The following is a 26,692-nucleotide window of genomic DNA, read 5'->3' on the forward strand; positions in this document are numbered from 1 at the left end:
TCAGTACTGCGTACTGGGATTTCTCTGGTTCTAATGTGTCACTCTTTTCTCTCCACTTCCATACCACGTGTATTAATGATTGTTTATGTCGGTTGATTCCCTGCTCTGGTTTGTGATTTATGTTGTGGGATATCTCAGTAGTTAATGATTAATCCATTGTAACTATCTGTGATGTTATTCTATTCTACTTGCCTTTCAAGTGTAGAAGGTTCCGCCCAAAATATCCTACCAAGAATAGTCATACATCCAATGATGCAAAATTACAGTACACCCACTCCTGCATCCGCCTCTTCACTTTAACTTCTTTGGGGAAACTGCAGTGATTGAAATCATAAGCCCAGAATGGCATTCAACAACTTTATCTCTCCTATCCCCAATCCTCTTTCTATCTTCTATTTACCCATACCGTATCCGATCATAACCATTAAAGAAAAGAGAATTTTAAGCCAAGGACAAAAGTAGAAAGCAACAACAATTTTACATCTGCTCAAAGTACTTTTCCCAGCCCAGCTCCTGCAGTTTCGTACCCTTCAGCTCCATGTTCTCGGCGCGAGCACTCTCGGCGTAGGCCTCGACCTTCTTCTGGATGGCCGGGTCAAAGGCACCGAGGATGCGGGCGGCCAGCAGAGCCGCGTTGATGCTGTTGTTGATGCCGACGGTGGCGACGGGGACGCCTATTGTATGGTCGCGTTAGCCGGGGTGATGCTTTAAGTGAAAGTGATGGTGAGGGGAGGAGGTATGCGGGGAGTTTGGGGAAAAGATATGCTGTTGCCGATTATGCGTGTACATAGGCAAAGGGTTCATTGGGTGTAGAGTTACCTCGAGGCATTTGCACAATGCTATACAGACTGTCGACACCATCCAGCGAGCTACCCTTCACGGGTACGCCGATGACGGGGAGGGCGGTGTGCGCGGCAGCCATGCCGGGGAGGTGGGCGGCGCCACCGGCGGCGGCGATGATGACCTTGATTCCGCGGGCCGCGGCGCCGGCGGAGTACTCGGCCATGAAGGTAGGGGTGCGGTGGGCGGAGGTGATGTCGACGGCGGGCTCGATGCCGAAATAGTCGCGCAGGAGCTTGAGGCCGGGGACCAGGGTCTTGAGGTCACTGTCGGAGCCCATGATCACGGCGACCGAGGGGGCGGGCTTGGAGGGCCCGGAGGAGGACTGCGGCTTGGTCTTGACGTCGCTGCGCTGGGCGCGGATCTGGTCGACGACCTCGATGAGCGGCTGGATGTGGGTCTCGGCCTCGTGCATGGTGGCAGCGGTCACAGTGATGTGGCCCATCTTGCGGCCGGGTTTGGCGGCGCCCTTGCTGTAGAGATGGATGCTGGCGTTGGGGATGGAGAGGGCGTGCTCGGCGGCGGTGAGGTGGGTATCCGGGGCGGCGCCGCCGATGATGTTGAGCATGATGGAGGGCTGGCGGAGCTCGAGGCTCTTGGGAGGAATGGGGAGGTCGAGGATCGCGCGCAGGTGGGCTTCGAATTGCGACATGGCGCATCCTTCGATGGTGTAGTGACCCGAGTTGTGAATCCGGCTGGCAATCTCGCACAGGAGAAGGCTGTCATCCTCCAAGAGGAACATCTCGACACCGAAGGCACCCTTGCCGTCGAACGCGGCGACGGCCTTGCGGGCCAGTTCTTGGGCCTTCTGGTTGATCGCATCGGAGACGTTGCGGGCGGGGGCGTACACGAGCTTGCAAACCGAGTCCTCTTGGACGGTTTCAACGGTGGGGTAGGAGAGGACGGTGTCCTTGGTCTTGACAACCATGACGGCAAGTTCCTATACAATTGCTGGTCGTTAGTGTCGTATACTTCGTGGTATGTGTGGCGGGTTGAGGGGAAAGGGGCCCGAGGACGAACCATCTTGAAATAGGCCCATTTCTCGGCATACAAGGGCCGGCCCTTGAGAGCTTCCAGAGCTTCGGGGATGTCCTCTTTCGTGCGCACATGGAAGTTTCCTGGTTATGCCATAAACCTCGTCAGTGATCCTGCACCAAAAGGCGTTGGCAGAGAAAGTATGACTCACCGCGTCCATCATAAGCCATAGTCTTCGACTTGAGCATCATAGGATAACCCAACTGCTCGCCCACCTTAGCCAGTTCCTCTGGTGTGTTCTCAGTAAGCTCGCGATGGTCAGCCATGGGGATGCCGTATTGTCTGAGGTGCTCCTTCTGGTCGAACTTGTTCTGAATCGTGCGAATCGCCTGCCAGCTGGGCTCAATCTTGACCTGGGAAGCGATCTCCTCGAGAGCGTAGGTATCGACATGTTCGATCTCGGCGGTGACCACGTCGCAGGACTTAGCCAATTCGCGGACGGCTTCGCGCTCCTTGAAGGAACCGGTAACGTGGTCGTCGTGGGAGCTGATCTGCTTGGCCGGGGAGTTCTCCGCATCGAGGACATTGCATTGAATATTGAGTCGGTTGGCGGCCTCGACCATCATACGGCCCAATTGGCCTCCACCAAGAATTCCGACCTTCGGGGAGTTCCACATGTTGCTGGTGGACTTTGTTAGACCGACAGAATGCACGACGGAGCAAATATAAAAAAAGTTGACGGGGAAGCGACGAGCGAAGGCCGAAAACGGAGAGGATCTGGGGAAGGAGAAATTGAGCCCCTCAGTCACGTGGGGTCCCGATAAGCGGCTGTCGGGGCCAATCACAGTGGGTGGTTGCCGGGGAGCCGCTCTTCCTCCCCGCGCGCGCGCGTCACGAGCCGTCGATTAATCAATCAATCACTCAATCCATCAATTAAACAATTGCATCACGTTGCTTTCCTGCGGCCTCTTATCTCTTGCTTACCATTCTCCTGCCTTTTCAAACAGAGGCAAAGATTATTGTCGTGATTATGTCGCTTGGTAAGTCTCCGCGCTGCAGCCCAGTCTTCAGTCATCCCTTCGCAAGCTATTCTAGCTCAAGTCCGCTTCCTTACACTACACAACTTGGATCACCTCTTGCTCACTCAGCGCGCATGTCAGACGAAGAGAGCCTCGAGACAGCCGCCAATGGCGGTACCATAGACCCGTATGCTAGCCTACCTGCTTGGCTCGTCCATACAACGCTGATATTGTCCCTGCCAGCTCGAAATGGCCCAACATTGTCGAACCGCTCCTTGAGCGACTCCAACATGTGCGCAACCCCCAAGATACCACACGCGCGTCTAGATCACCGAGTCACTGACTAGCATCCGGTCCAACAAGAACGTCTACAATGTGTTCCCCATGCCCCGAGTGCCCGCAGCACCAGCGCAACCACCCACTCTCCCCTCCGCCGCCACCATCCTAGCACAAGATCCCACCCCTACAACAAACAACAGCACCGGCAGCACCGGCAGCACCAGCGCCGACACGAGCAAACCCCCCAACCTTCAAACCACACCGCGACCAACAGCCCCCTCCCCAACCATGACGCCTCTATCCAGTAGCGAACGCATCCCGGACTCCCAGCCAGGCCCATCATCATCATCAACCTCCACCAACGCACCCACCCTCCCGGCCCCCCTCGACCATCTCCTGACAGCCATCTCCACCAACATCCGCACGCTCTTCCCCTCAAAACCGCCCCACACTATCCAGCGCCTCGCGGAGCTCATCCTCCGTCCCACGGCGCACTACCGCACCCTCCCGGCGTACCTCCGCGCCGTCGACCGCGTCGTCTCCGTCACCAGTCCCGCGGATATCTTCCCCTTCCAGACCACCACCGGCACCCAACAACCAGTGCTGTCTCACCACCAACAGCCCAACGGCACCCTTAACGGCAGCGCGACGGCGGCGACGGCGGCGGCGGCGGCCGAACCGAGCTTCATGTTCTCCGTCGACAACGCCCTGGGCAGCGACGAGTCGCTCGGCGGGGCGCTACTCACCCCGATCCCGTGGTTGCACAACGCTGCGTCGTCTCCCGACGGGGAAGGCGACCAAGAAGCCGCGGGTGGTGGCGTTGTAGGCGTGATCGGGCAGAGTGAGACTGGGTTTGCGGCGGCGGCGGAGACTACTACAATCGGCTCAGGGGGTGGTCTTGGTGGTGGTGGAGGAGGAGAGTCTACGACCGCCACGACGACGGGAGAGATCGATCCTGAGAACGATGTGATGGGCGGGATGGAGTCGGTGCCCACCGAGCCGGTTGTGGAGGACGTTCCGCATGCGCGGGGTCCGCCTGTCGTTGGGGTCGAGGATCTGGGATTACAGGATGGGAAGGGAGTGGAGATGAATCTCGATGGCGCGGCGGAGAGTGGCCAGCAGCAACAGCAGCAGCAGGACCAAACTCAGAAGGAGAGCCAGGAGTCGGCTGCGGGACTGCAGGGTGGCCCGCAGCAGCAGGAACAACAGTCGAGTCAGGGAGGGGGCCAGGCTCAGGAAGGTAATGCTAAGCCTGGTACAGATGGCGATGGAGATATTGCGCTGGAGGATGCAAAGGCGGAAGAAGTGTCTGCGACAAGCGAAAAGGACCAGCAGCAGCAGTAGAAGCAAGGTTGAGGGGGACTCTGGATTGGCGTCTATCTGTGTTGGCGTCTATCTGTGTCAAAATACAAACTATGATTTAGCATTGCATGCATGTTTATGAACCTGCATCGATGGTGAGCGAAGGCTCTCGAATGTGATTCGGTAGTTTCGCTGCGAGGCATGTACTTGGCTTACAGGCTTGAATGTGGAGCCTGGAGGTCCTTGCGTCCTTCCGATAAGTGCCACGACAGGGAGAATACAGGGGAGTACAGTAATCAAGGAACTTCAATTCTCATGTTGAAGAATGATCATCCAATTGTTGCGGTATAAGATTTATAGGCCGTCGGAAAGAAGGCGTTCTACCTGAAATAGGGAGAAATCAAAAGAAACATAAATCATACAACACCAAGATAGCACCATTCGCTGTCCAAGAAACCAAGGAAAAACAAAACAAAGAAACGCAAATCAGATCATTAGAGGGTCGTGACATGCAGAGAGATATGCAATATATGGCCAAAATGCCAATGCTCATAGACAGCCAGTGGCAAGACAATCATTATATACCAGAAGAATTGTGCGTCTAACACAGGAGGACTCAGGCTGGTTCCACCGTTTGGAGAGGGACGTAGCGGCCCTCGTCCAAGTCGGAGCCTCGGGCTCTCTTGCCCGTGACAAACGACCAAACCTCGGCGCCAGTGTTGCGAATCCAGTGGGATGATGATCGGCCACCGGAGGAGGAGCCGGTGACCGAGAGAGTCGCGGCCCACCAGCTCTTCTGCGAGGACTTGAAGTCGGTGTTCGCTTCTGAAATCTCCTTGAGAAGCTTGTCAGCGTCCATCCATTTGGGACGGCGCCAGAGTTTGAGGAGAAGACTGCTAACGACAACTGAGACACTGGAGGCAGCCATGGCGGCACCGGCGGCCATGGGGGGCAGCATGAACCCGAAGGGGAGGAAGATGCCCATGGCAAAAGGCAGTCCAATGACGTTGTAGAGACATGCCCACATCAGGTTCAGCTTGATTCGGTTGAACACCGACCGGGATAGATACAAGCTTGCTGGCACAGACAGCAGGTCATCGGGCCGCATGAGAACGACGTCGGCTGCTTCCATGGCAACATCCGTTCCAGAGGCAAGCGCAATACCGACAGACGCAGTAGCCAGGGCGGGAGAATCGTTGATGCCATCACCAACCATGGCAACTCGATCGCCGGCCTCTTGCAGCGAAGCGACAATAGCTTGCTTGTCCGAAGGGGACACGGAAGCGTGAACTGCATCGGTCGAAATGCCGACAGCTGCAGCGATCGAAATGGCAGTTGCATGGGTGTCACCCGTTATAAGGGATGTCATGATGCCCATGCGATGCAAAGCCGCAACTGCTGCCGGAGCGCTGCTTTTCACAGTATCCCGAAGCGAGATGGTACCGGCATACTGGCTATCAATGGCGACGTGAATCTGGGTGATACCAGCAGGAGCTTTGGCATTGATACTTTCCATATCATCTGAGGATTGGGGCTCGGCAGATTCTGGGACTGCGACGTCTCTGGATCGCAGAAAAGTAGCATTACCCACCAGAACGCGGTATCGGATGCGCTCGGCACTAGAGGTTGGTTCGACCAGTGCAGAGATGCCTTTTCCGACAATGGCTTCGACGTCACCTAAGCTTCCTGGAAGACCGCCGTCTCCGGGATTACCTGACTCAGTCTGAGCGGCGGCAAAGATGGCTCTTCCAATAGGGTGTTCGCTGCTCATCTCCGCAAGACCAACAATAAGCCACCATAATCGACGCCGCCAGTCGTTCGCAGTCCACTGGGGCTCAATTCTGGTTTCTGCAACGCTCATCTTCCCGGTTGTCAAGGTCCCCGTTTTATCGAAAACCACATGGGTGATCTTTGTAGCGGCTTCGAGAACAGCACCACCCTTTACGAGAATACCCTGCTGCGCACCTACACCTGTTCCAACCATGACGGCAGTGGGCGTGCTCAAGCCCAGGGCACAAGGACAGGCGAAAACAATCACGGAAATGCAGAGCTTCAGACAGACCATGACTTTGCCCCCATTGCTTTCTGCCAAGAAAACCTTGGGTGGATGGGGCAGAATATGGCTCATAAACATCCAGCCGAAGAAGGTGACCAGGCCAAGACTGATGATAGCTGGCACGAAATACCCGGCTACCACATCGGCCATACGTTGAATGGGAGCTCGACTCGTTTGGGCATCCTGGACCAGTTTGACGATCTGACTAAGCTGAGTGTCTTTACCTGCGCGTGTGACCTTGAAGTCCATCGAGCTTGTCCCGTTGACTGTTCCGGCAATAACAACACTGCCCTTGGATTTGTGGATAGGAAGGGCTTCACCCGTGATCATACTTTCATCGACGTAGCTTTCGCCGCGAATGACGATACCATCTGCCGAGACTTTATCTCCGGGGTGGAGCATCACGATGTCCCCAACTTCGATGAGCTCAGTAGGGATCAGTTTTTGCCCAGGGCCCGAGGTCTCATGTGCTGCGGGATCCGACTCTCTGTCCTCCGATGGTGAGGTCTTGGTATCCCACTGCTCAGCCATTTTCTCTGCCGCAATAGGGTCATCGTAGATAGTAGTCATTGAAGGCGCCAAGGACATGAGTCGCGAAAGTGCAGCCGAAGTTTGGCCTTTAGCTCTGTTCTCCAACCATCTTCCCAGCGTGATAAATGTGATAAGCATCGTGCTTGTGTCAAAGACCGTGCTAGGCCTCGAGTGACCACCCGAAAACATCGCGACGATCATGGTGAAAATGCTGTAGAAAAATGCCGCGGATGTACCCAGCATGACCAGAACATCCATGGTCGGTGACCGATGTTTCAGAGATTTATAGCTGGCCACATAAAAGCGCTTTCCAATGCCGAACTGAACAGGGATAGTAAGTAAAAGGCAAGCGACGTCACCCAAGTAGAGACCGCAAAAGAGCGGGACACGACCGAAATCAAGTGCGGGAAGGTACATGGGTAGAATCATGTTGATGAGAAAGACCGGGACGGCGAATGAGGCGGAGAAGAGGAACGCGCGTTTCCACTCCTGAACCTCCTTGGTTTTCGAGAGCGAATCGAGTTGCGCATTCGTGTCATCTGACTGCAACACCAAGGCATTGTATCCAGCTGCCTCGATAGCTTCGACGATCGATCGAATACCGAGCATGGAGGAATCGAAGGATACTTTAATTCGGGAGGAACTCATGTCCACGGAGGCCGAGGACACGCCAGGCTTTTGGAGGAGGTCATCCTCCAAGCACGTTGCCGATGCAGCATCGCGCACACCGTGAAGACTGAGGGTAACTTGGCCGACACCCTTCGACGAGAGGTTTTGCGCTTCGGAAGATACTAGGGCTGTATCGAAACCCGCATCGTCGATAGTGTTGAGAATCCTCTGAACTGGTAGAACAGACGGGTCGTGAACAAGAATCGCTCGTTCCGCAAGTAAACTGATGTTGAACTGTACCAATCCATCCACTCCATTAAACGCATTTTGTATGCTCGCGGTGCATGCACCGCATGTCATGCCGTCTATAGATACCGTGGTGACCATCAGAGAGGATTTTGATCCCGTCAAGTCCTGCAAAGATTGAGAGCTATCCTGAGCCGTGGAGGTTTCCAGCACCTTGGCACCAAAGCCACGATCTTCAATCAGCTCTGCAATTTGATCCGGAGTGATGACCGAGGCATCGTGTTCGACAACGGCGCGCTCCGAGAGTAGAGACACGCTGACTGAACGAACACCCGATGCCTCGTTCAATCCTCCTTCGACCGCGGAGGTGCAAGCGCCACAGGTCATGCCTTCCACTGCCAGTGTCGTGGTTGATATGGAGGATTTCGCCGTGCTTTCGGTCGGTAGGGATGAGCTGTCCGTGGAGATGACCTTGGCGTCAAAACCGCTATCATCAATAATTTCGGCGACCTTCTCCGGTGGGAGCAAGCTCGGATCGTGGTGCACAACGGCGCGGCCCATCATCAAGCTCACGGTCACCTCGCCGGCGCCTTCCACTCCCTTGAAGGCCCCTTCGACAGCGGAGGTGCAGGCGCCACACGTCATACCCTCCACACTAACCGTAGTGGTAGCCATATGAGCGGGCGATCGATCGTTGAGAGAGCCATGGTCTCCGGCGCGGAGCAAGGCGGTTGATGAGACCGCCATGTCGCACGGATTTGGTGGTTGGTGGTGACAACCAGGCGAAGAAAGATTGTCGGCTGGCGGGCAGTGTTATCGCATAAGAACGTGGGTTGGACGGGAGGGGGATGGATTGATTGCTGACGGAGCGGGTGTTCGGGAGGGTAGGTAATATATGAATGAGTAGCTAGACTAGCAGTAACGGAGGGAACCGCAGGTTGTCATGCAAGGATCGCGGGAGACTTGGCTATTGATCATGTAATAATAAGATGGATTTATATTGAGACTAAAAAAGTAGTACCAATAATGGACCTCGCCTGTGCAAAGACCGGATGGGGCCGGAAGAGCCAGATTTGGGATTTCCAGTTGAAGAAGACCGGGCGCTGCAGAGTGCAGTCAGCCCGAATCCATCACTCAATAGTAAACTAACAGAATAATAGCATAACAATCGTCTCGCAAAGGAATGCCAGGGTAGGCAATCAACGCCGGTTAGGGATTGAACAAAGGGTGGAAAAAGTGGCCCATGTTTTCTTTTTTCTTTTTTCTTTTTCTTATTTCTTTTTTGTCCTTCTTTCCTTTTCTTGATTGTTCTGGACAATAACAATAAGAGAATCCAATGGAGAAACCCACTTGGTGAGTTGATCGAGGAAAATTACCTCCGATTTCTCTCCACTTTCAAGGAATGCCCGGCCCCGCTTACGTGTGAAAAGTCCCCATGCTCTACACCCATTCGTGTACTGTATCGTCGTCGGCAGTCGGCTCTGCTACGTACATACAAAACTATTATCAATCCATGAACCATCATCTGTATTCCGGTTGATTCAACTTCCCTTCGAAGTCTGGATTTCGATATGATTTGAACAACCGAGGCTTCAGGCTGCAGGCTGGCCAGACAAGTCTCATCCCGGAACACGAAGAATGGTCAGGATCAGCCCTGCATGCCAGTCAGCAAGGAGAATTCCGTTTCTGGAATCAGGCCTCTTTGCATTCAGAAGCAGACTTGACAACCAGTCATTCAGGCAATCCGAGCACCTGGAGGAGCTCAACACCACCAAGACTTGTTGTATCTCGAACTGGGTATCATCATTGCGTAACGAGAGATCGTTTGGCAGCCGTCGGACTCCGCAGACCAGGTAGCTAGGTGTAAGACATGCGAACCCCACCTCGTTGAAAGAGGAACAATGCTGTGTGCAGACTTGGCTGAGACACCCGGGTCACCTTGAATGATATTGTGCTCTTGCGAACGTTTTCAAGTATCAAGACCGTTAGATCTAGACAACCTGTCATGCTTAGCTGTCAAGAAAAGACAGTGGAAGGGTTCTGGGGTTGAAACATCGGGTGGCTCTGACGTTTCAACTATAGAGCTGTAGCTCCTGGAATGGTTCCAGACTTGAGATTGCAGTGGTTCTCAATAGATGAAGGTCGACCAGAGCCTCACCTCAGTCGAAACGCCCATTGAAGCGAGCTACTCCGAGGCAGTCCTGACAAGAACGATAGCAAATTGGAGAGCCGAAAGTAGAGACTGCAGGATGTAGTTATCATGGATTAGTCTAAGTTGGATGCGGAATCACATGGCCGGATGTCACTCCCACCATGTTTGCATCGCAGACAAACACCGCCATAACATCCATCCCAGCATCGGTCATCGATTCAACGATTCATCCCACCGACCGCCGACAATTACCGGCACCTCCGAGCTGATTTTCCACTATAACTGCTTATCAGCACTTGCAGAAACTGCAGACACAACCATCTGAGGCTTAACTTCAGCTTCCTTAGTTCATTACAACCGGCCTAGACAGCCAAGGCAATCGAACAAGTGTGATATCGAGCCATCGTATTCCAGGTGGCCGACATACAGCAAGCATGGACCAAATCCACACCCGGGCCATCGAGGCCCTCCAGCCGTTCATCGCTCTCGCCAATTCATCCAGCGTCAACTCTCCGCGCTTTGTCGCCAATATCATCACAAATGCAACCTCCAACCCACATACATTCGTCTTCGCAGAGCTCCTGGAGACCGCGGCAGTCCAAGCCCTCCGCTCCCCGGACACCCCAGCAGAATACCAGAGCTACCTGACGTTGCTGGAGATCTTCGCCTGGGGCACATGGCAAGACTACCAAGGTGAGTTTTCTCTAACATATCTCCTTCACAAACCGTGGCAACACAACGCAAACATAATGCTCAACACATTCAATCACTCTCACAGAAACACCCAACCTGCCCGCTCTCAGCCCGGCCCAGACTCTCAAACTCCGCCTCCTCACCCTCCTCACCCTCTCCTCCACCATCCAACCCCTCACCTACACCGCCCTCATGGGCGCCCTCTCCATCACCGCCCCCGCCGACCTCGAATCCCTCGTCACAACCGCCATCTACTCCTCCCTGATCACCGCCCGCCTCTCGCCGGCCTCGACCCCTCCGACCGTCAACGTCACCGCCATCGCCCCGCTCCGCGACGTCAGGCCCCAGTCGCTCTCCAGCATGATCACCATCCTTACGCAATGGGAGACGCGCTGCGGCGACGTCATCAGCGACATCGAGGCCGAGATCGCCAAGATCAAATCCGAGTCGGCGAAGCGGCGGGCCAAGGAGCATGAGCGTAACCTGATCTTTGAGCAGACGCTGGCCGCGTACCGGGCGGAGGCCGCTAGTGCTGCCGGTGGAGGCGAGGGAAGCGCGGCCGGCGGGGCGCGGAAACACTGGGGCCAGCAGCAGCAGGCCTTCCGAGGTGGCGGCCTCGGCGGCAACAAGCGCGAGTTTAGTGCGGACGAACTGGATGACGATGACGGGTACTGGGAACATGGCAATGACTACGATAGTATTCAGGCTTTAGGGGGGTCGAGGATGGACATTGACGAAGGGTCCGGCTTCGGGAGAGCGGCGGGGTCAGGAGTGGCCGGGGCCCGACATCCTAAGCGGATCTTGGGGAAGAAGTCGTAGGTGCTTTCTTTCTAGCACGAGAGGCATGTGTTGGGTCAAAATTAAAGGGTTCGCAAGTACTCATTGATCTCGCCCTGCTTATGCATCGATGCCATCATATTGCATGAATATGACCATCCTATTCGCAAGACACAGAAACACAGCGACGGGGCCATCAAGGTTCAATAGACTATCCCTATTGTGAATTATGTCCACGTTCAACCAGAAGAACAAGAAGAAAAGTGCAAGAGAAAGCAACGCTCCATGTTCTCATAACTTTGGGTATTCGTTCATCACACACACACACACACACACACACAGAACCAAACGCCAATTAGCAACGCCTACGCACCAAAAGACTACACAACCACCTATTCAGTGGTTCTCGGCCAAATGCTAGAGTGATGTCAGCGCCTGAGTGTCCGTAGCCCATGCAAGATCCAGGGAAGGAGACTAGTACTTACCGACCACTCCGGAATGTTTCGTATCTGCTGCCACATGAACTTCTCCAGCTTGTTGGCACTCTTGGCATACGGCGTGTTCTCGTTGTTGTACCTTCGGCAGTTGTCGAAGATCAACATGGCATCCTTGATGAAGTCCTGCGGCGTCGGGTACATATCCTTCTCGTGTTTCTCCTCCATCGTCGACAGGTCCATGGGTTCTTTGATGACTTCGTAGTAATCCGGCACTTCGTCTCGGTTGACCGGTTGTGTGAACGGCCACGCGGCACTGTGGTTCTGCATGTCGTTGAGCAGATGCAGAAGTTGATTGTAGTTCGGCCCGTGGCGGGGCTGGCGGGCTAATTCGTCCATATCGGGCGACCATCCCGACTCTTTGATAGCTGGGATCAGCAAGGGATCGATCTTGCAGGCTCCGTTCTTCCACTCCTTGGGGGGCGCATGGATGATGTGTGACCGACTGAACGCCCGGATCTTCGCATGGACCGCCTCCTTCTGCTTGAGAAGCATGCGGCCAACCTCGAGATAGCGTATCGTGGGCAGCATGGTACACTGCATGATTGTTCCTCCCTCGTAATCCTTGATGTATCCCATCCAGACAGACTTATCCAGCGTGATTTCTTTAGTGAAACCCTGCTTCTTGAAGTATCCGATAGCGTAGTTATCAGCGTAGGTTAGGAAATGCATGATGTCCGATGTCGCCTTGACGTAATCCTGTATAACAAACGCGTCAATAGCTGTTTTCCCTCACCGGGAAGATTGCATGCTGACCTTCAAATGGGACATGAGATGCGCACCATATCCTTTGACTTGCTGGTCAGAAGAGATGGCACAGAAGACGATCTCGGCGAAGCGGCGACTGTTGAACGGACGGTATGTGATGCCTCTGCATGCCGCATTAGCCCAGTCCAATACCCCATCTACCTTCCCACCACACATATACGTACCCGACCACTTCCAGGGGATGCTTGACGATTGCGATAGACAGATGCGACCGGTCGTAGACTAAGCGCGCGATATAGTCCTTGGGCATTTTGGGGAGTTGTTTCTGGAAGATACACTTGAGACCGGTGAGGACGACGAAACTGTCGCGCGAGCCATCGTTGTTGACCACACGAAACTCAATCTCACCACGACGCTCTTCGAGTACGGCCGGCTGTTATGGGTTGGAGTTGTTAGTCTCATCCATAGCCGGGGCGGAGGTGCTGCGCAAGCTTACCTTCTCCGGGAACGGGACAATCCTCATGGGCGGCTTATCGAGGGGTTCATCTTCTGTCTGAACGCCGAAGAGATTAGTACAGTGTTCCAGTCATCACCCTAACATTCCAATTTTAAAATGCCCACCTTGAGCTCCTCCCCCGGGGAATCGGTGCGCGCTTTCTTGCTCCGTTGCTGCGAATCTGGGGAAAGGGCCTCCTCCGAAGCTTTCCGCTTGGTACCTGGACCTCAATCTAATTTAGTAACGATTCCAGCTGCCTGACCGCGAGCTTCAACTCACTCTCTGATGTAAGTGCCGGCATAATGTGAATTGCGACTAATTTCAGGAAGGGAGATTCTGAACGAGCGACTGACTGACTTGACGTGGAGCTGAGGCAAGTAGCGCGCGGGCGTCCCTCTCGGCCTCTCCACCTGCTGCCGATACGGGGGGGGGGAAACGGCCTGGAACTATATTGATCCGGCGCAGTTAAGCCAGATAACCATTTCGATGATTACGACAACAGCGAACTAGTTACGTTGCTAGGACTCTATATCAAAGCAATCTTCTCTTCTGTTTCATTTTGTGAAGCGTGTCTCTTGTTCCCAACAAAGCCTTTCTCTACCAAAATTGTTCTTGTTCGTCACGCCTCAATGTCTCTGAACCAAGTCTGGGAGGCAGCTTCTGCGAGCCCTTATTCTCCCCTTATCGCGAAAGATAGCCAGTTCTTCGTCGGCTTTAGTCTCCTGCTTGCTGGTGAGCTCAACCTGCCTCTTGTCGCTATCATACTGCCGATTACTGACCTTTTGACCCACTAGCCTTCATACTTACTGGTCTCTTTGGATTGAGTCAGTCACCGACCCATTAAGATTCGAATTTGACCTTATTCTCGCCATGTGCTTACCAATTGACCAGACCGTTCATTCACCAGCATTGCCCTGTTCGGCGTCCCAGCATCGCTGGCGTTTGGGTAAGAAACACGCCCGCGGTCCCACCAAACCGGCCATGACTAACGTCCGTGGAACAGCTTCGGAGCCGTCTATATGATCTGTGCCGTTGGAGTTTACGTTTAAAGTTCCAGTTACCTCCTCTGATACCCATGTACCATATCCTGGAAAGTTGAAAACCAAAAAAACGAAGCATATATCTACACCACCTTTGTCTCTCTCTCTCCCTCTCTCCCTCATTGCACTCCTCATATAACCTATTCCACACGCATCGTACCGCTGCCGCCGCGCTCAGTCCGAGCCAGAATACCATGGCGGACGTGGAACCCATCTTCACCGCGGTCTCCAGCAACGCCCACCACCTCTACACCCTGCTCCAATGCATCGGATTCGCACCCAAGGCCACCGTGCAGCTCACGCCCGACGGCATCCGCTTCTCCGTGGAAGAAACCCGAACGGTGCAGGGGCTTGCATTCCTCGACAAGGCCCTCTTCACCAGTTACACCTTCAATCCACCACCACCACCACCACCACCACCACCACCAGCCGCAGCTCGCACCCCCACCGACGAGCATAGCGACCATGATGACACCGAGTCCCCCTCCACCGACGACCCAACCCCCTACTACCCGTGCTTCGAAGTCTCGCTCACCGCCCTTCTCGAAACGCTCAAGATCCTCGGCATCAACGACAACTCCACATCCGGCGGCAGCGGCTCCTCCCGCGCCGGCAGCGTGCAACCGGCCCCTTCCCACAGCGCCTTCACCACGCCAGCCCTCCTCCTCGACCGCTCGTGCACCCTCCGCTACGCCACGGAAGGCAGTCCCTTGAGCATCACGCTCACCGAGACCGGCATCCAGACCACCTGCGAATTAACCACATACGAGCCCGAAGGCGGCGAGATCGAGATCCCCCTGCAACGCGACGCGATCATCATGAAGATCATCATGCGGTCGGCCTGGCTCCACAACGCCATCACCGAGCTGGCAGCCACGGACCCGACCGTCCTCAAAATCTCGGCCTCCGCGACCCACGAGCCGTTCTTCGCGTTGGCCGGCGCCGGCGGCTCGTTCAGCGAGTCCTCCGTCGAGTTCTCCGTCGAGAATCAGCCCCCCACCGCATCCGGTGCCGCTCCCCGTGAAGATAATAATGATGAGGGTGCCTCCCGCGCGAAACGAGCCCGCCTCGCCCCGACTGTCACCGAGACGTTTCTGGTCAGTCCGCCCTCCTCGGCATCGTCGGGGGGGTCGCAGCACATCCGACAGGATTACAGGTTCAAGGCGGTCCAGAAAGCGAGCCGCGCGATGGCCGTGGCGAATAAGGTCAGTATCCGGGGCGATCGGCAGGGGGTGCTGAGCTTGCAGTTCATGATCGAGTCCGATGTCCATGCTGGCACCAGTGGGGCGAGGTTGTCGGCTAGAGGGGGTTTGGCGCCTGTGGTCAGTTTCGTGGACTTTCGGTTCGTGCCGTTGTTGGATGATGACGCGGAGGTCCTTTAGAGTTTGGAAATGGGTCGTTTTCCCTTTTGTAGCTTGTGTCTTTATCTAGCGGTCTTGAACGACAGAATAGTGTGAAGGAGATAAGATACTAATGACGTAGTTGTACTGCAGTCCCCCCCCCCTAAAACGCCGGCATATGCTTTCTGCTAATGTTTGTGTATGATGTACAGTACATGAAGTAAGCTAATGTGTACTGTACCACTTTTGATCCTTGATTGGAAGAACGTCCCCTATCCTCGTAGGAGCCATGCCATGCATAAGAGCCTCGAATCTGCCCACCGGCAGCCAGCGACATAAAGTCACAATCACATAACCTGCAGACACCCGTTAGCATTAAATCGTCGTACCATGGATGGGCATTGCAGCATACCTCAGCGATCGACTGGCGCTCAATGATGGACTTCTGGCGCTCGTTCCGCGAAACCCGGTAATAGTAATCGCTGAAATCGCCGCACTGCATGTGACGCAGGAACTCTTCGTCGTGGGTGATGACGATCAGCTGGAAGTTGGCCTGCTGCTGGCGCGTGCGGATGATGTCGTGGAGGGACTCGGCCAGCGAGCGGATGTTGTCGCGGTCGAGGTTGGTGGTGGGCTCGTCGAGGGCGATGAGGCCACAGTTGACGCCGAAGCACTCGGCCAGGGCGAGGCGGATGATGATGCTGGCCAGCACCTTCTGGCCGGCGCTGCAGCGGCCGCGCATGTCCATCTCGGCGCCCTGCTTGACCATGCAGACGCGGTAGTTGTACGAGCGGTTGCCCTTGGCGTTCTCGTTGTCGGAGCGGATGAGGATGGTGTCGACGTCCGTGCCGCGGTAGGTCTTCTGCCAGAGCTCGCCGACGATGGCGTTGATCTCCTCCATCTTCAGGCCGTGGTACTTCATGATGGCCTTGTCGAGGGCGCCGCCGTAGCGCGCCAGGTCGTCGACCGCCGCGCGCGTCGTCTCCACCTTGATGTGCGCCTCCTTGTACTTGCTCGCCGCGTTCTTGTAGTCCGTGTCCCAGTCGGCGAGCAGCTGCAACAGCTGGTCGTCCTTGGACTTCATCTCGCCCATCTTGCTCGCTTGCTTGGCGGCCAGGGCGTTGTGCTCGCGCGTGCGGCGCTCCGATTCCTCCTTGAAGCGGCTGCGGTCGACCTCGGCGTTCTGCGCGGCGAGTTGCTCGATCTCCACATTGACCTTGTCCAGGGCCCGGGTCGCCTGGCGGTACGTCAGGTTGTCGGCGTATTGGCGCTTGGTGTTTTCGCTGTCTTTGAGCTGGGCTGAGATCCGGTTGATCTCTTTCGTGATCGTGGCCTGTTCGGATTCAAGCTCGCCGATCTCGTTCTCGATGGCCTGGAGTTCTCGTTTGCTTCGCTCGAGCTGAGTGGGACCTCCTCGCTCGTTATAGGCTTCTATCTCCTCGTTTGCGATTTCCAGCTGATGTACGCTATCGGACAGTTGGGAAATTCCTTGCTGCAATTCCCTTTCACGAGCCTCGGCGCGTTGACTGATGTCATCGACTTGAGCTTGGATCTTGAGTAGTTCAGGAGTGAGTTCCTCAATGTCCTTGTCCGCCTTCGCGATCGCGGCACGCTGTTCGTTGTTGAGGTTCTTGAACTCTGCCAGGCGAGTGAGAAGATCTGCCTTCCGTTCGAGCTGGAACTTGGCGTTATCTAGGTTGCTCCTAGCATCTCTGAGCTGCAATTCCAGATTGTTGATCTCCGCTAACGCCTGCTCCTTGTCATGGGTGACTTTTGACAATGTCTTCTTCAGAGCGCGGGACCGCTCGCCAATCCCAGCAATTTCTTCCTGAATATCCTCCAGGGTGCGTGAACCAGTGTTGTCATCTTGCTTTGAAGAGAGTTCTTGTATCTGAGAGCGGATAGACTTGATTTCGCTGTCATACTTGACGATAGTGCTGACGGTTTTGGAAAGTGCTTCGACCTCTTTCTTCTTCTCGGTCTTCTCGCCGAGGATCTGGTCGTGTTCTTCTAATTGATTGAGGAGCTTGTCCTGTTGGAGAACATATTGCTCCTCTTCCTTCTCCAGACTCGGGATTTCTGTTTCCTTCAATCGTGTCCACGTGTTGTAGGCCGTGATAGCTTCTCGCGCAGTGTTGAGGTCTTCCTCCAATTGTCGGATATCCTCGTCTTCAGCATTACGTTGGTTTCGCTTGACCAAGCCCTCAAGTTTGTTGATGAAGATCTGTAATTGTCTGTCTGCTTCGAAGCCCCGCTGGCACAACCGGCAAACCTTCGTTGACTTCGCCGTGGCAAGACAGTCTTTCATGTACGTGCTGATGCCAGCAAACTGCTCCGTATCTTTGCGCGCAAGATCAAGCTGGATCTGCCGCTCTTTGACGATCTCAAGATATTCCTCGGGTTCTTCACCAATGGCTTCACGGATTTCTGTGACGCTCTCCTTGAGTTCTTTCTGCCGCTGACCCAAGGCTTTCTTCGCTTCTTTCAGCTTGAACTCTACTTGTTCCAGCTCGCGGCTGACGCCGTCGCGTTCACGCTCCGCCTTCGAGACGTGTCTTGACTCTTCTTCTAGAACATGGTTGAAGTCTTGCTCCAGGGTTTCGGCGCTCCAAGTGGGTTTAACGTATTTGGAGAGTCGTTCGCCATGAGCCCCTTTCATGGTTTCCAGACTGCGCTCCCTTTCCTTCAGTTCCTTTTTAAGGTGGTCCAACCGGGCGAGATCACCAGCCTTCTTAGTGGCTTCGATGAGTTCGGTGTTCAGGCGGGAGCTTTCGTCCTCGAGACTGCGGATCTCCGAGTTGATGTTCTGGATCTCTTTATCCCACGAAGCGGATCGTGAGCGTTCCTTGGCCTGATCCAAGCGAGAATTGATGTCTTCAATGTTCGTCTCCAGCGCAGCCTGCACGCCCTCATCGACATTGATCTCATTGAGTTTTGCTTGATAGGAAGCCGCATCTCGGTCGTTCAAGGCCATCTGTCGCTTGGCCGCGATCTTACTTTCCTGCAGTGCCGATTTGCGTTGTCCAAGCTGATTCAGGGAGCTTTGCGCCTCACGCAGCTCACTTTGTGCCTCCCGCTTGACTCGCTCCAGCACCTGATTCTGCTCTTTGAGGATCTTCCTAATTCTCCGCATGAACTCGTCGACATCCGCCTGGTCCGCCACGTTATCGAACCCGCGGATGCTGTGGCTCCGCGCAATCTCTCTGGTCATGCGCTGTCGCCTCTCGACCTGGCGCTCGAAGTTCGCCTTGTCGTTCTCGAACTTCCCGTACTCAGCCTGCTTGAGACCCAGCTTCTGCCGCGCTTTCTCGATCTGCTCCTTGATCTCCATGTAGTTCTCCTTCTGCGATTCCTCCTGCTGCTGGTACTGCAGTTGCTTTGTCTCGAATTGCTCCAGATTCGCCTCCAGCCACTCATCCGAATCGTCGAGCTCCACCAGATGTCTTTGCAGGTTATCGAGCGTCGTCTGGATGCTCTTCGCCTCGATGCGCTTGCCCTCCAGCGCGCCCAGGATCTGGGAGTAGCTCTCGGACTCCTTCCAGGCCTTGTCCGCCAGGTCGGCGACGCGGCGCATCTCCTGGGAGAGCTGCTGGGTCTCGGCGCGCAGGGCCTCGATCTCGTCCTGCAGCTTGATGGAGCGCTTCTCGGCGCGGTCGGCCTTCTCCTTGTCCTCCTTGGCGTGCTGCTCCATGATCTTGTACTTGGCCAGCTCCTCGTTCTGCTTCTTGCGGAGCTGCTTGATGTTGTCGATCGCCTTGGTGTACTTCATCGCCTCGAAGATCTCGTCGAACTTCTTCTTGAGCACCGACGGCTCGCTCATGGGCCACAGGCTCTCGTCCTGGTGGCAGAAGATGACCGAGTCGAGGATCGCCCTCGACACGCCCAGGTACTGCGGCAGGATCTGGTCCAGCTCGGCCACCCGCGACGAGATGGCCGTCCGCTCGCCGTCCTTGACCATCAGGAGCTGGCCCTCCAGCGTCTTCTGCTGCCGCGTCGTCTTCTTCACCGTCAGCTGGAGACTCCGCGTCGCCACCATCTTGGCGCCCGAGGTCGCTTTGAAGGACAGCTTGACCTGCGCCAGCACCTCCTTTTCGCCGCACAACTGACCCTATCGTCAGCAGTCGCCCTCTCGTGTACATCTAGTCCATTCTGGAAACCCGTACCTTCGGATCATGGATGAATGCACCACCCTTGCTATTCGGCGGAAGATCACCGGTAGTCGCATACTTGAGACATTCAATAATCGTCTTCCATCACATCAGCCTAACAACCCATAATCCCTTGGACAGAAAAATGCAATACCGTCTTTCCCGATCCATTATACCCAACAATCAACGTAAGCGGCGTGTGAAACTGGATAGTCTCGCTGCGGGTATTGTCGAACGAGCGGACACTTATCAAGGCAAAGAAACACCCAGTCAGTTAACAGCCCAAACAAAAAGGTCGAAAAAAAAAACAAAAGCGACTTGCGAACAAGACACCTAAGCCGGACAAAAGCACAAAACCTACCCCAAAATCGAAAGCTTATCTATCTTCGCTGTGCAAAAGTCAGCGTCGGAGACTTCTTGCTTCCAGATCTAGCTCCGCGGCACTTCCAACTTCACTTCACTTACACCTGCAGACAGATAGACTCGGGGTTAGTTATAATCCATACACCAAATGCGAAGCTTGCAAGGTTCTTCGAAAATTTGAACTTACATCTTGAGGCTGTCTAAGAGAGGGCCGTCAAGCAGCCTGGTTGCATCAAGTTGTTGAACCACTTTCACCAAGTACGCCGGGTTTCCGTCATCGAGCCCGGACCCAGCCAGCCCATCCTTTGATAAGAAAAGCGAGCGCGTCGGCGGACGCGGGGAAGACGGCGCGCGGTCACGTGCGCAGGCATCGGTTTAGGCGGCCATTGGGGATTTAAGTTACTACTTACTCAGGTAGTCATGACGCTTATCATGGATGTATGAAATTGAAGTCCCATTATAAGAGGGGTCCAGCTTTATGCAAAATTAGAATCCATCAGTGAGGCAGATACATTCGATCTACTGTATGTTCAGAATCACAAGTTGAGAAGAACCTCGCTTAAGGATAGTAAACAATCGACTCATTTGCCTCTGGGCTTATCACTGAGGTCTCATGTAGATTTTCCCTGGCATATGCAAGTAATGGTATTAGTGTATGTACATTCTTATCATAAACCTGAATGTCTTCTTCCGCTTAACATAAACCAAAGAATACACCCGACAACTCATGGCCTGCACTTGCCGGGTCACCTTCGTAAACTCAAATCCATCCTTATCTTGCTTTACATGCTGTATTGTACCATCTACACCCCACTGACTCCCAACCTGTCAAGCCGACTCTCCAAGTCCCTGACCCACGGCTCCACGGTCTCAATATTATTCTTCAGCGCCGCCTCGCCCTGCTTCATCTTCTCCTCTACTACCCGAAGCCCCTCGCGCCACTGCTCAATCTCCCGAGCCATATCGGCTTGTCGCTTTTCCAGCACATCTAACGACTCCGAGGCGTGGGCGGCCCCGGCGTGGATGGCGCGCAGCGAGCGCAGTCGTTCGAGGACGCTGGGGAGAATCGGGTGGAGAGACTGGATGGTGGGGAGAGTAGCATAGAGGGCCTGGATCTTGGTGGCTTGCTCGTCACGCTGAGTGGTGGCGGGGTCGACTTCCGTGGCGGACGAAGATGAGACCGACATGTCGGAGGGCTCGAGAGCCGTGGAGGAGATACGGGCGTTTTGGGCCGCTTTGGCGGCGTCGACGGCGCGCTTACGCGCGGCGGCCAGGGCCTCCGTGTCGGCGGTTAGTTTGCGCACGCGGCTGGATAGGGACTCGAGATGAGGCGTGGTGACGGTCGTGGCGGGGGGAGCTGAGCCCATGCTTGGGAAGGCGGAGACGGGGTTCGGGCCGACGAGGAGGTTCATAAGCGTGGCGAGGCGAGAGGTGAGGTGGTCGAGCGCAGGAAGAACCGGTTGAAGGTCCGGTTCAGAGATGGCATCGTTGACAAAGGGATTCGAGGAGCTGGAGATTCCCATGGCCGCTTCAATGAGAGCCAGTCGCCCATCGAAAGAGGCCGCATGGGCGAGGACTCCACCGCCGGTCGCGGACGGGGACGGGGGTGTTTGTGGGCGATTGTTGGTGGGCTTACGATCGTCCAGCTGAGCGGGGTTGCTGACCGGGGAATCTGGAGTGGAGGTGGAGGCGAGCTTTTGAGACAGGACAGCTGCGGCCGAGTGGGAGCCGGAGGGGCCACTGCGCGAGGATGCGTAGAGATTGTCCAATGCGCGACTCAGTTCCAGCACACCATCTGTTCCATCTGTTCCAGGTTTGCTCAGAGCGGCTGTCTCCGCAGACTCAGTACTAGATTGTTGCGTTGCCAGCTGATCTTTCAGTTCCTCGACTTCGCGGCGCAGACGAGCCAGCTTGCGCTCCACACTTTCGTCTTCACTGTCGCTGAGATCATCGAGTTCGTCGGCTCCAAGATCATGTCTCCGTCGCCGACGGCTCTTGCTTCTGTATGCTTTGCGTTTCGCGGCTATGCTGTCTGAGAAATTGGCTTCGCGGGCGTCGACGGTGGCACCGAGGAAGTGGGCGCGCGCCACGTCGGCGTTGATGCCTTGGCGATCGATATCAGAGTTGTCGCCAGCATCGTCGTCTACGTTGGAGGCGGTGCGAAGAGTTGTGGTCTGTTCGCCGATAAGCTGTCAGAATGGGGAAGGACACCCGCGCGCGGACGATAGACATGGCAGCGAACCGGGATAGTAGAAGCTCCGTCGGTCAGATCGGGAGTCTCGTAGATATCGGGAGCGAGATCCTGCACGTCGTTGTTAGATTTTAGTCCGGCCGGACTACTGGCAATGGAGTTATGCTGACCAGGTCAGGAAGACCGGCGTATTTCCGGTTGAAAGACATGGCGTCCAGTTATGTGATTGAGTGCGAAGATTCATCTACTGTTGCGGGGAAGGGCTGGAGATGAAGTGATCCTCAAGAGGAAGTGAAGGGGAATGTTTGTTCACGTGCCAGGGGCGGGTAAACACATTACGAAGGAACCATACATACAGTCCGGTTCGACGATACACTACTATACAGTAACTTACAGTACATACATCAACAACAACAACAACAATAGAAACAATAATCATGACATTATTGACTATCAAAGGCAAGGGCGATCAGAGCGTCTTCGGCGGCGCGGCGGTTAGAATTACTCCGCAACACATGTTTCCCAGACCGGACTTTCCTCAAGCCAACCTCGGCCGCAATTGCCCCATTTTGATTAAATCGAGAGAAATGGCATTTAACGAGGCTGCAGTGGAGGGAAGCGACGATCACATGAAGGGGCCGATTGACCCTGAGTCTTCAGCACTACCTGCCAGTTACCGAGATGTACAGTAGTACCCTTTAAAGCGTCCTTGTCCCACCCGTCAACTTGCTCCTTCAATCCTGCACTGTCCCTCTCGCTTATCCCTCTACTGGAAACATATCAATTCTTCTCCTCTTCTCTATCCTTACTCCTCGGTAGCGTATCTTAAAACCTATCCTCATTTTGAGTGAAATTCTTACCCCTCAGCACCGAAAATGGCCGCCCCCGCAGAAGTCACCATCAAGAATCTCAGCGGAGAATGGACAATGGTACGCTGGATAATGACATGATGCTTCATCACCAGCTGAATGGAATGTTCCGTCACTAATGAAACCACCTACAGAACAAAACCCTGTCCAACCCTACAGACGCAATCCTGTCACTGGTATAAACATCCCCTCACTTCTACCTCGGTATCTTCAGCTCTCCCCAAGACTAACAAGTCGCTACGCAGCAAGGAATGAGCTGGCTCACTCGTAAAGCCCTCAACCTCGCCACCATCACCCTCTACATCGACACCCACCCGAACCCGGAGGACTCTACCATCATCCACATCAAGATCGACCAGACCTTGACGGGTGGCATCAAGGGAACCAGTGAGAACCGCATCAGCGACGGCAAGAAGCGCGAACACACCGACCACATCTTCGGCCATGTGCAGGGCCAATCGCGGTACATCCGCGGGAGCAGCAGCAGCGATGGCAAAGCCCGTCCCAACTTCGCGTTCCTGACCAAGAGCGAGGATCCCAAGGTGGCCCAGTTCCTCAACGGGGAGATCCTGGCGGACGGGAAGCCGGCGGACGGATTCGTGGTTGAGGATTTGGGCCAGGAATTCGGTGAGGGCGAGGGTCTGTGGTTCCAGAGCTTTGTGGAGAGTCTGGACAACGGATGGACGGCAGAGCAGGTTCGTATTTTCTCTCTTCCGTTCACTAATCAGTATTGATGGAGCGGGGCATATATCGTATCGATGCATACGCTGACTGAAGTGCTGGTAGATCTGGGGCTTTGAGGTGATCGATGGGCAACGCTACTACACCCGTCGTGTAGTTGTTGCAAAGGATAAGCACGTCGAGATGGCCAGGTTCGTGTATAGTTATGCTGGCCCGAAGAAGGAATAATTTCTATCAGCCAACAAGGAGTGGGTTGCACTGTGGATTGGGCGGGAGAATGTTCGATAGGAGTGCTCTGTGCCTATCATCTTTATGTGGCAGGTCTACTGTAAAGTATTATTACGTCCCGCTCGTTCAGTGTCCGAGACCAGACTGGCCGGTTCTCCTCCCGAAGCTGTTCAGAAAAGACCTAATTGAATCTTATTGATACAAAACTTGATGCATGCACTTGTTTAAATGAATCAATACGGTTAACTGAAATGAATCTGAGATTACAGTACACAGACGCCTTCATCCTCAGCAATTTGTTCACCAGCCGCCGTTAAGATGCAGGTATAACACTCTTCCTCGGAGATTCAATTTTAAAAAAAAAACAATGATATGAACAAGGCTAATTCAGCAACCCAGCGTGAAAGCTAACACCGCATATAGGCATGATGCAACATTCAAGGTATTTTTGATTTCTATTCTCATTTTTTCCCTTGTTTTCCATCGACCTTACGAGTGTGTGGGCATCACAACATGGGCCTTGGTGCTGATCGCATCCTCGCTGCGCCACAGGCTCGTCACAGTCTTCTGCTGAGTGTAGAACTGCAACCCAGGCTTGCCGTAGAAGGTGTTGGCACCGCCACCGGCGATACTCTTCTTGTTACCGGTGAAAGAGAACATGGGCAGCGGGACAGGGATCGGCACGTTGATGCCGACCTGGCCGGCCTCAATGTCCTTCTGGAAGCGCGAGGCAGTCGGGCCAGAGCGGGTGAAGACGGCCGCGCCGTTACCATACGGGTTCTTGTTGATGAGCTCGATAGCGTCATCGAGCGTAGGCACCGACAAGCAGATCAGGACAGGGCCGAAGATCTCCTCCGTGTAGCACTTCATCTCAGGGGTCACGTTGGTGATGATAGTAGGTCCAACCTAGAGAAGAGAGATCTCATGAGTCAAGATTCAATGCAGCACTTGCGGAGACCACTTACAAAGTTGCCGTTGGGGTACTTCTCGGGCTTGTAACCACGACCATCCAACAGGATAGTGGCACCCTCTTCCTCGGCGCTGGCAATCAGATCCTCGATGCGCTTCTTGCTCTGGGGGCTAATGACAGGGCCGAGATCCGCACCCTCTTCGAAACCACCATTGACATTCAATGCCTTGGCCCGCTCAGCGATCTCGGGCAGCCATTCCTGGGTTTCTCCGACCATCACCACTGTGCTCAGGGCCATGCAGCGCTGACCAGCAGCACCGAAGGCAGCGCCAACAATAGCATTGAGGGTTTGGTTCTTGTTGCAGTCCGGCAAGACCGCGGCGTGGTTCTTCGCACCCAGATTCGCCTGGACACGCTTGCCATTTGCAGAACCCCGGGTGTAGATGTACTCACCGGCACGGTTACCGCCAACAAAGCTGATAGCCTTGATGGAAGGTTCATCGAGGATGAAATCAACCGTCTTGGCGGAGCCGTGCACGATGTTGACCACACCGGGTGGGAAACCAGCTTCCCGAGCCAGCTCGGCCAGAATCATGGCTGCGCCGGGGTCACGTTCGGAGGGCTTGAGAATCAAGCAATTACCGGTAATGGTGGCGACGGGGATCGACCAGAGGGGAATCATTGCGGGGAAGTCTGGGAACCCGCGGTTAGCCTCGGCAAATACCGCCGGTCGGGGAATATACTAACTGAAGGGACAGATGGCGGCCACAACACCCAGAGGCTCGCGGTAGCTTCGAGTCTCCATATCCTTGGCGACTTCGAGCACCTCGCCGGTCAATTGGGTGGTGATGCCACAGGCGGTTTCAGCCACTTGAAGACCACGGAGAACGTCGCCCTTGGCATCGGCAAAGGTCTTGCCCTGCTCCAGGGTGATCGAGGCAGCCAGGCGGTCCCAGTGGGCCCGGATCAGGCTAACAAACTTGAACATGATCTGCTGTTTGGCAATCACGCTGGTCGCGCGCCAGGCCGGAAAGGCCTTTTGGGCGGACTCAACGGCAGCCTTCAGCTCCGCATCGGTACTTTGAGGCACACGAGTGATGAGGTTGTTGGTAGCTGGATCATGCAAGTCAATCCAAGTGGTTGCCTTGGATTGTACAAACTCGTTGTCCAGAAAGTTGGTGGTATCGATGGGGTTCGAAACAGGGCTGTGATCGGTAGGATAGTCGGTGGCGGTGGAGGCCGCGGAGGTGGTTGCGGGGGTCCGTTGCTGGGCTGTGGCATGCAGACTGCGAGTGGTAGAAGGGGATGAAGATGCCAAAAGAGAAGAGGGAGCCATGATAGCGGTAGAAAGATGTCTGGATCGTGAAGCTAAAGCTGCAGACGTTCTGGTGGCGGATAATCTGGGGACGGTGAGGGCCGTGCGGGGAGCAGCAGCGCGGAGAGTGGGGAGAGAGCGGGCAAGAGAGCGATGGGCGGCCATCATGAGAAAAAGGGAAGAAGAGAAATTGAGAGTGACTGGGGACTGATTTATAGAGAAGTACTAGGTTGTTGACAGCACAGACGTTGTGACAGCTCAGCGCGTGAGGAGAAGGAGGGGGGGAAGCTGCAGGAGGGACTCGGAGGGATAGCTACTACTTAATAAGAAGTTGGAGTAAGTTTCCCCAGGTTTGGCCCTCCGTTCCTGGCCGCCGAGGCTCCGTCACTGGACCGGTATCACTGGATGACTGGATCACAACCGTTAACAA

At 54.9% G+C, this 26,692-nt stretch overlaps 10 protein-coding genes across 10 annotated transcripts; 4 read left to right on the plus strand and 6 right to left on the minus strand.

Moving 5' to 3' along the window:
* Positions 1-347: 347 nt before the first annotated feature.
* Positions 348-2,555, minus strand: BO66DRAFT_419040 (phosphoribosylaminoimidazole carboxylase ADE2). Its single transcript, XM_025649784.1, has 4 exons — positions 2,027-2,555; positions 1,861-1,958; positions 820-1,780; positions 348-674 (listed from the first exon to the last, which is right to left on the minus strand). Exons 1-4 carry the CDS (start codon positions 2,490-2,492, stop codon positions 478-480), a joined length of 1,722 nt encoding a protein of 573 aa, XP_025505932.1. The 5' UTR covers positions 2,493-2,555; the 3' UTR covers positions 348-477.
* Positions 2,556-2,753: 198 nt separating this feature from the next.
* Positions 2,754-4,647, plus strand: BO66DRAFT_370020 (uncharacterized protein). Its single transcript, XM_025645401.1, has 4 exons — positions 2,754-2,855; positions 2,976-3,021; positions 3,078-3,126; positions 3,198-4,647. Exons 1-4 carry the CDS (start codon positions 2,846-2,848, stop codon positions 4,455-4,457), a joined length of 1,365 nt encoding a protein of 454 aa, XP_025505933.1. The 5' UTR covers positions 2,754-2,845; the 3' UTR covers positions 4,458-4,647.
* An 80-nt stretch (positions 4,648-4,727) lies between these two features.
* On the minus strand, positions 4,728-8,783 carry ctpA (Cu(2+)-transporting P-type ATPase CCC2). Its single transcript, XM_025646951.1, has one exon. The coding sequence runs from the start codon at positions 8,602-8,604 to the stop codon at positions 5,032-5,034; it is 3,573 nt and encodes a 1,190-aa protein (XP_025505934.1). The 5' UTR covers positions 8,605-8,783; the 3' UTR covers positions 4,728-5,031.
* A 1,460-nt stretch (positions 8,784-10,243) lies between these two features.
* On the plus strand, positions 10,244-11,739 carry BO66DRAFT_390228 (uncharacterized protein). Its single transcript, XM_025646952.1, has 2 exons — positions 10,244-10,702; positions 10,788-11,739. Exons 1-2 carry the CDS (start codon positions 10,444-10,446, stop codon positions 11,519-11,521), a joined length of 993 nt encoding a protein of 330 aa, XP_025505935.1. The 5' UTR covers positions 10,244-10,443; the 3' UTR covers positions 11,522-11,739.
* gcnE (histone acetyltransferase GCN5) lies at positions 11,670-13,555 on the minus strand. Its single transcript, XM_025646953.1, has 7 exons — positions 13,457-13,555; positions 13,303-13,397; positions 13,178-13,234; positions 12,906-13,114; positions 12,730-12,844; positions 11,965-12,672; positions 11,670-11,896 (listed from the first exon to the last, which is right to left on the minus strand). The coding sequence occupies exons 1-7, from the start codon at positions 13,476-13,478 to the stop codon at positions 11,876-11,878; spliced, it is 1,227 nt and encodes a 408-aa protein (XP_025505936.1). The 5' UTR covers positions 13,479-13,555; the 3' UTR covers positions 11,670-11,875.
* Positions 13,556-13,695: 140 nt separating this feature from the next.
* Positions 13,696-15,722, plus strand: BO66DRAFT_370031 (putative DNA repair protein Rad1). Its single transcript, XM_025645402.1, has 6 exons — positions 13,696-13,909; positions 13,972-14,001; positions 14,069-14,123; positions 14,181-14,220; positions 14,273-14,313; positions 14,402-15,722. The coding sequence occupies exons 1-6, from the start codon at positions 13,807-13,809 to the stop codon at positions 15,597-15,599; spliced, it is 1,467 nt and encodes a 488-aa protein (XP_025505937.1). The 5' UTR covers positions 13,696-13,806; the 3' UTR covers positions 15,600-15,722.
* On the minus strand, positions 15,721-20,439 carry BO66DRAFT_409835 (MRX complex DNA-binding subunit; the record flags this gene model as incomplete). Its single annotated transcript, XM_025649203.1, has 7 exons — positions 15,721-15,745; positions 15,947-17,045; positions 19,032-19,659; positions 19,721-19,804; positions 19,860-19,950; positions 20,171-20,172; positions 20,404-20,439. The coding sequence occupies 7 exons, from the start codon at positions 20,437-20,439 to the stop codon at positions 15,721-15,723; spliced, it is 1,965 nt and encodes a 654-aa protein (XP_025505938.1).
* Positions 20,440-20,718: 279 nt separating this feature from the next.
* On the minus strand, positions 20,719-22,468 carry BO66DRAFT_419046 (dynactin subunit 2; the record flags this gene model as incomplete). Its single annotated transcript, XM_025649785.1, has 3 exons — positions 20,719-22,242; positions 22,311-22,370; positions 22,430-22,468. 3 exons carry the CDS (start codon positions 22,466-22,468, stop codon positions 20,872-20,874), a joined length of 1,470 nt encoding a protein of 489 aa, XP_025505939.1. The 3' UTR covers positions 20,719-20,871.
* A 405-nt stretch (positions 22,469-22,873) lies between these two features.
* BO66DRAFT_390232 (uncharacterized protein) lies at positions 22,874-24,216 on the plus strand. Its single transcript, XM_025646954.1, has 4 exons — positions 22,874-23,188; positions 23,263-23,304; positions 23,374-23,823; positions 23,915-24,216. Exons 1-4 carry the CDS (start codon positions 23,135-23,137, stop codon positions 24,035-24,037), a joined length of 669 nt encoding a protein of 222 aa, XP_025505940.1. The 5' UTR covers positions 22,874-23,134; the 3' UTR covers positions 24,038-24,216.
* Positions 24,217-24,526: 310 nt separating this feature from the next.
* Positions 24,527-26,283, minus strand: BO66DRAFT_318255 (CoA-acylating methylmalonate-semialdehyde dehydrogenase; the record flags this gene model as incomplete). Its single annotated transcript, XM_025643593.1, has 3 exons — positions 24,527-24,943; positions 25,003-25,640; positions 25,695-26,283. The coding sequence occupies 3 exons, from the start codon at positions 26,281-26,283 to the stop codon at positions 24,527-24,529; spliced, it is 1,644 nt and encodes a 547-aa protein (XP_025505941.1).
* Positions 26,284-26,692: the final 409 nt, after the last annotated feature.

This window comes from Aspergillus aculeatinus (genome assembly GCF_003184765.1).
Source record: "Aspergillus aculeatinus CBS 121060 unplaced genomic scaffold BO66scaffold_13, whole genome shotgun sequence".
NCBI classification, from domain to species: Eukaryota; Fungi; Ascomycota; class Eurotiomycetes; order Eurotiales; family Aspergillaceae; genus Aspergillus; species Aspergillus aculeatinus.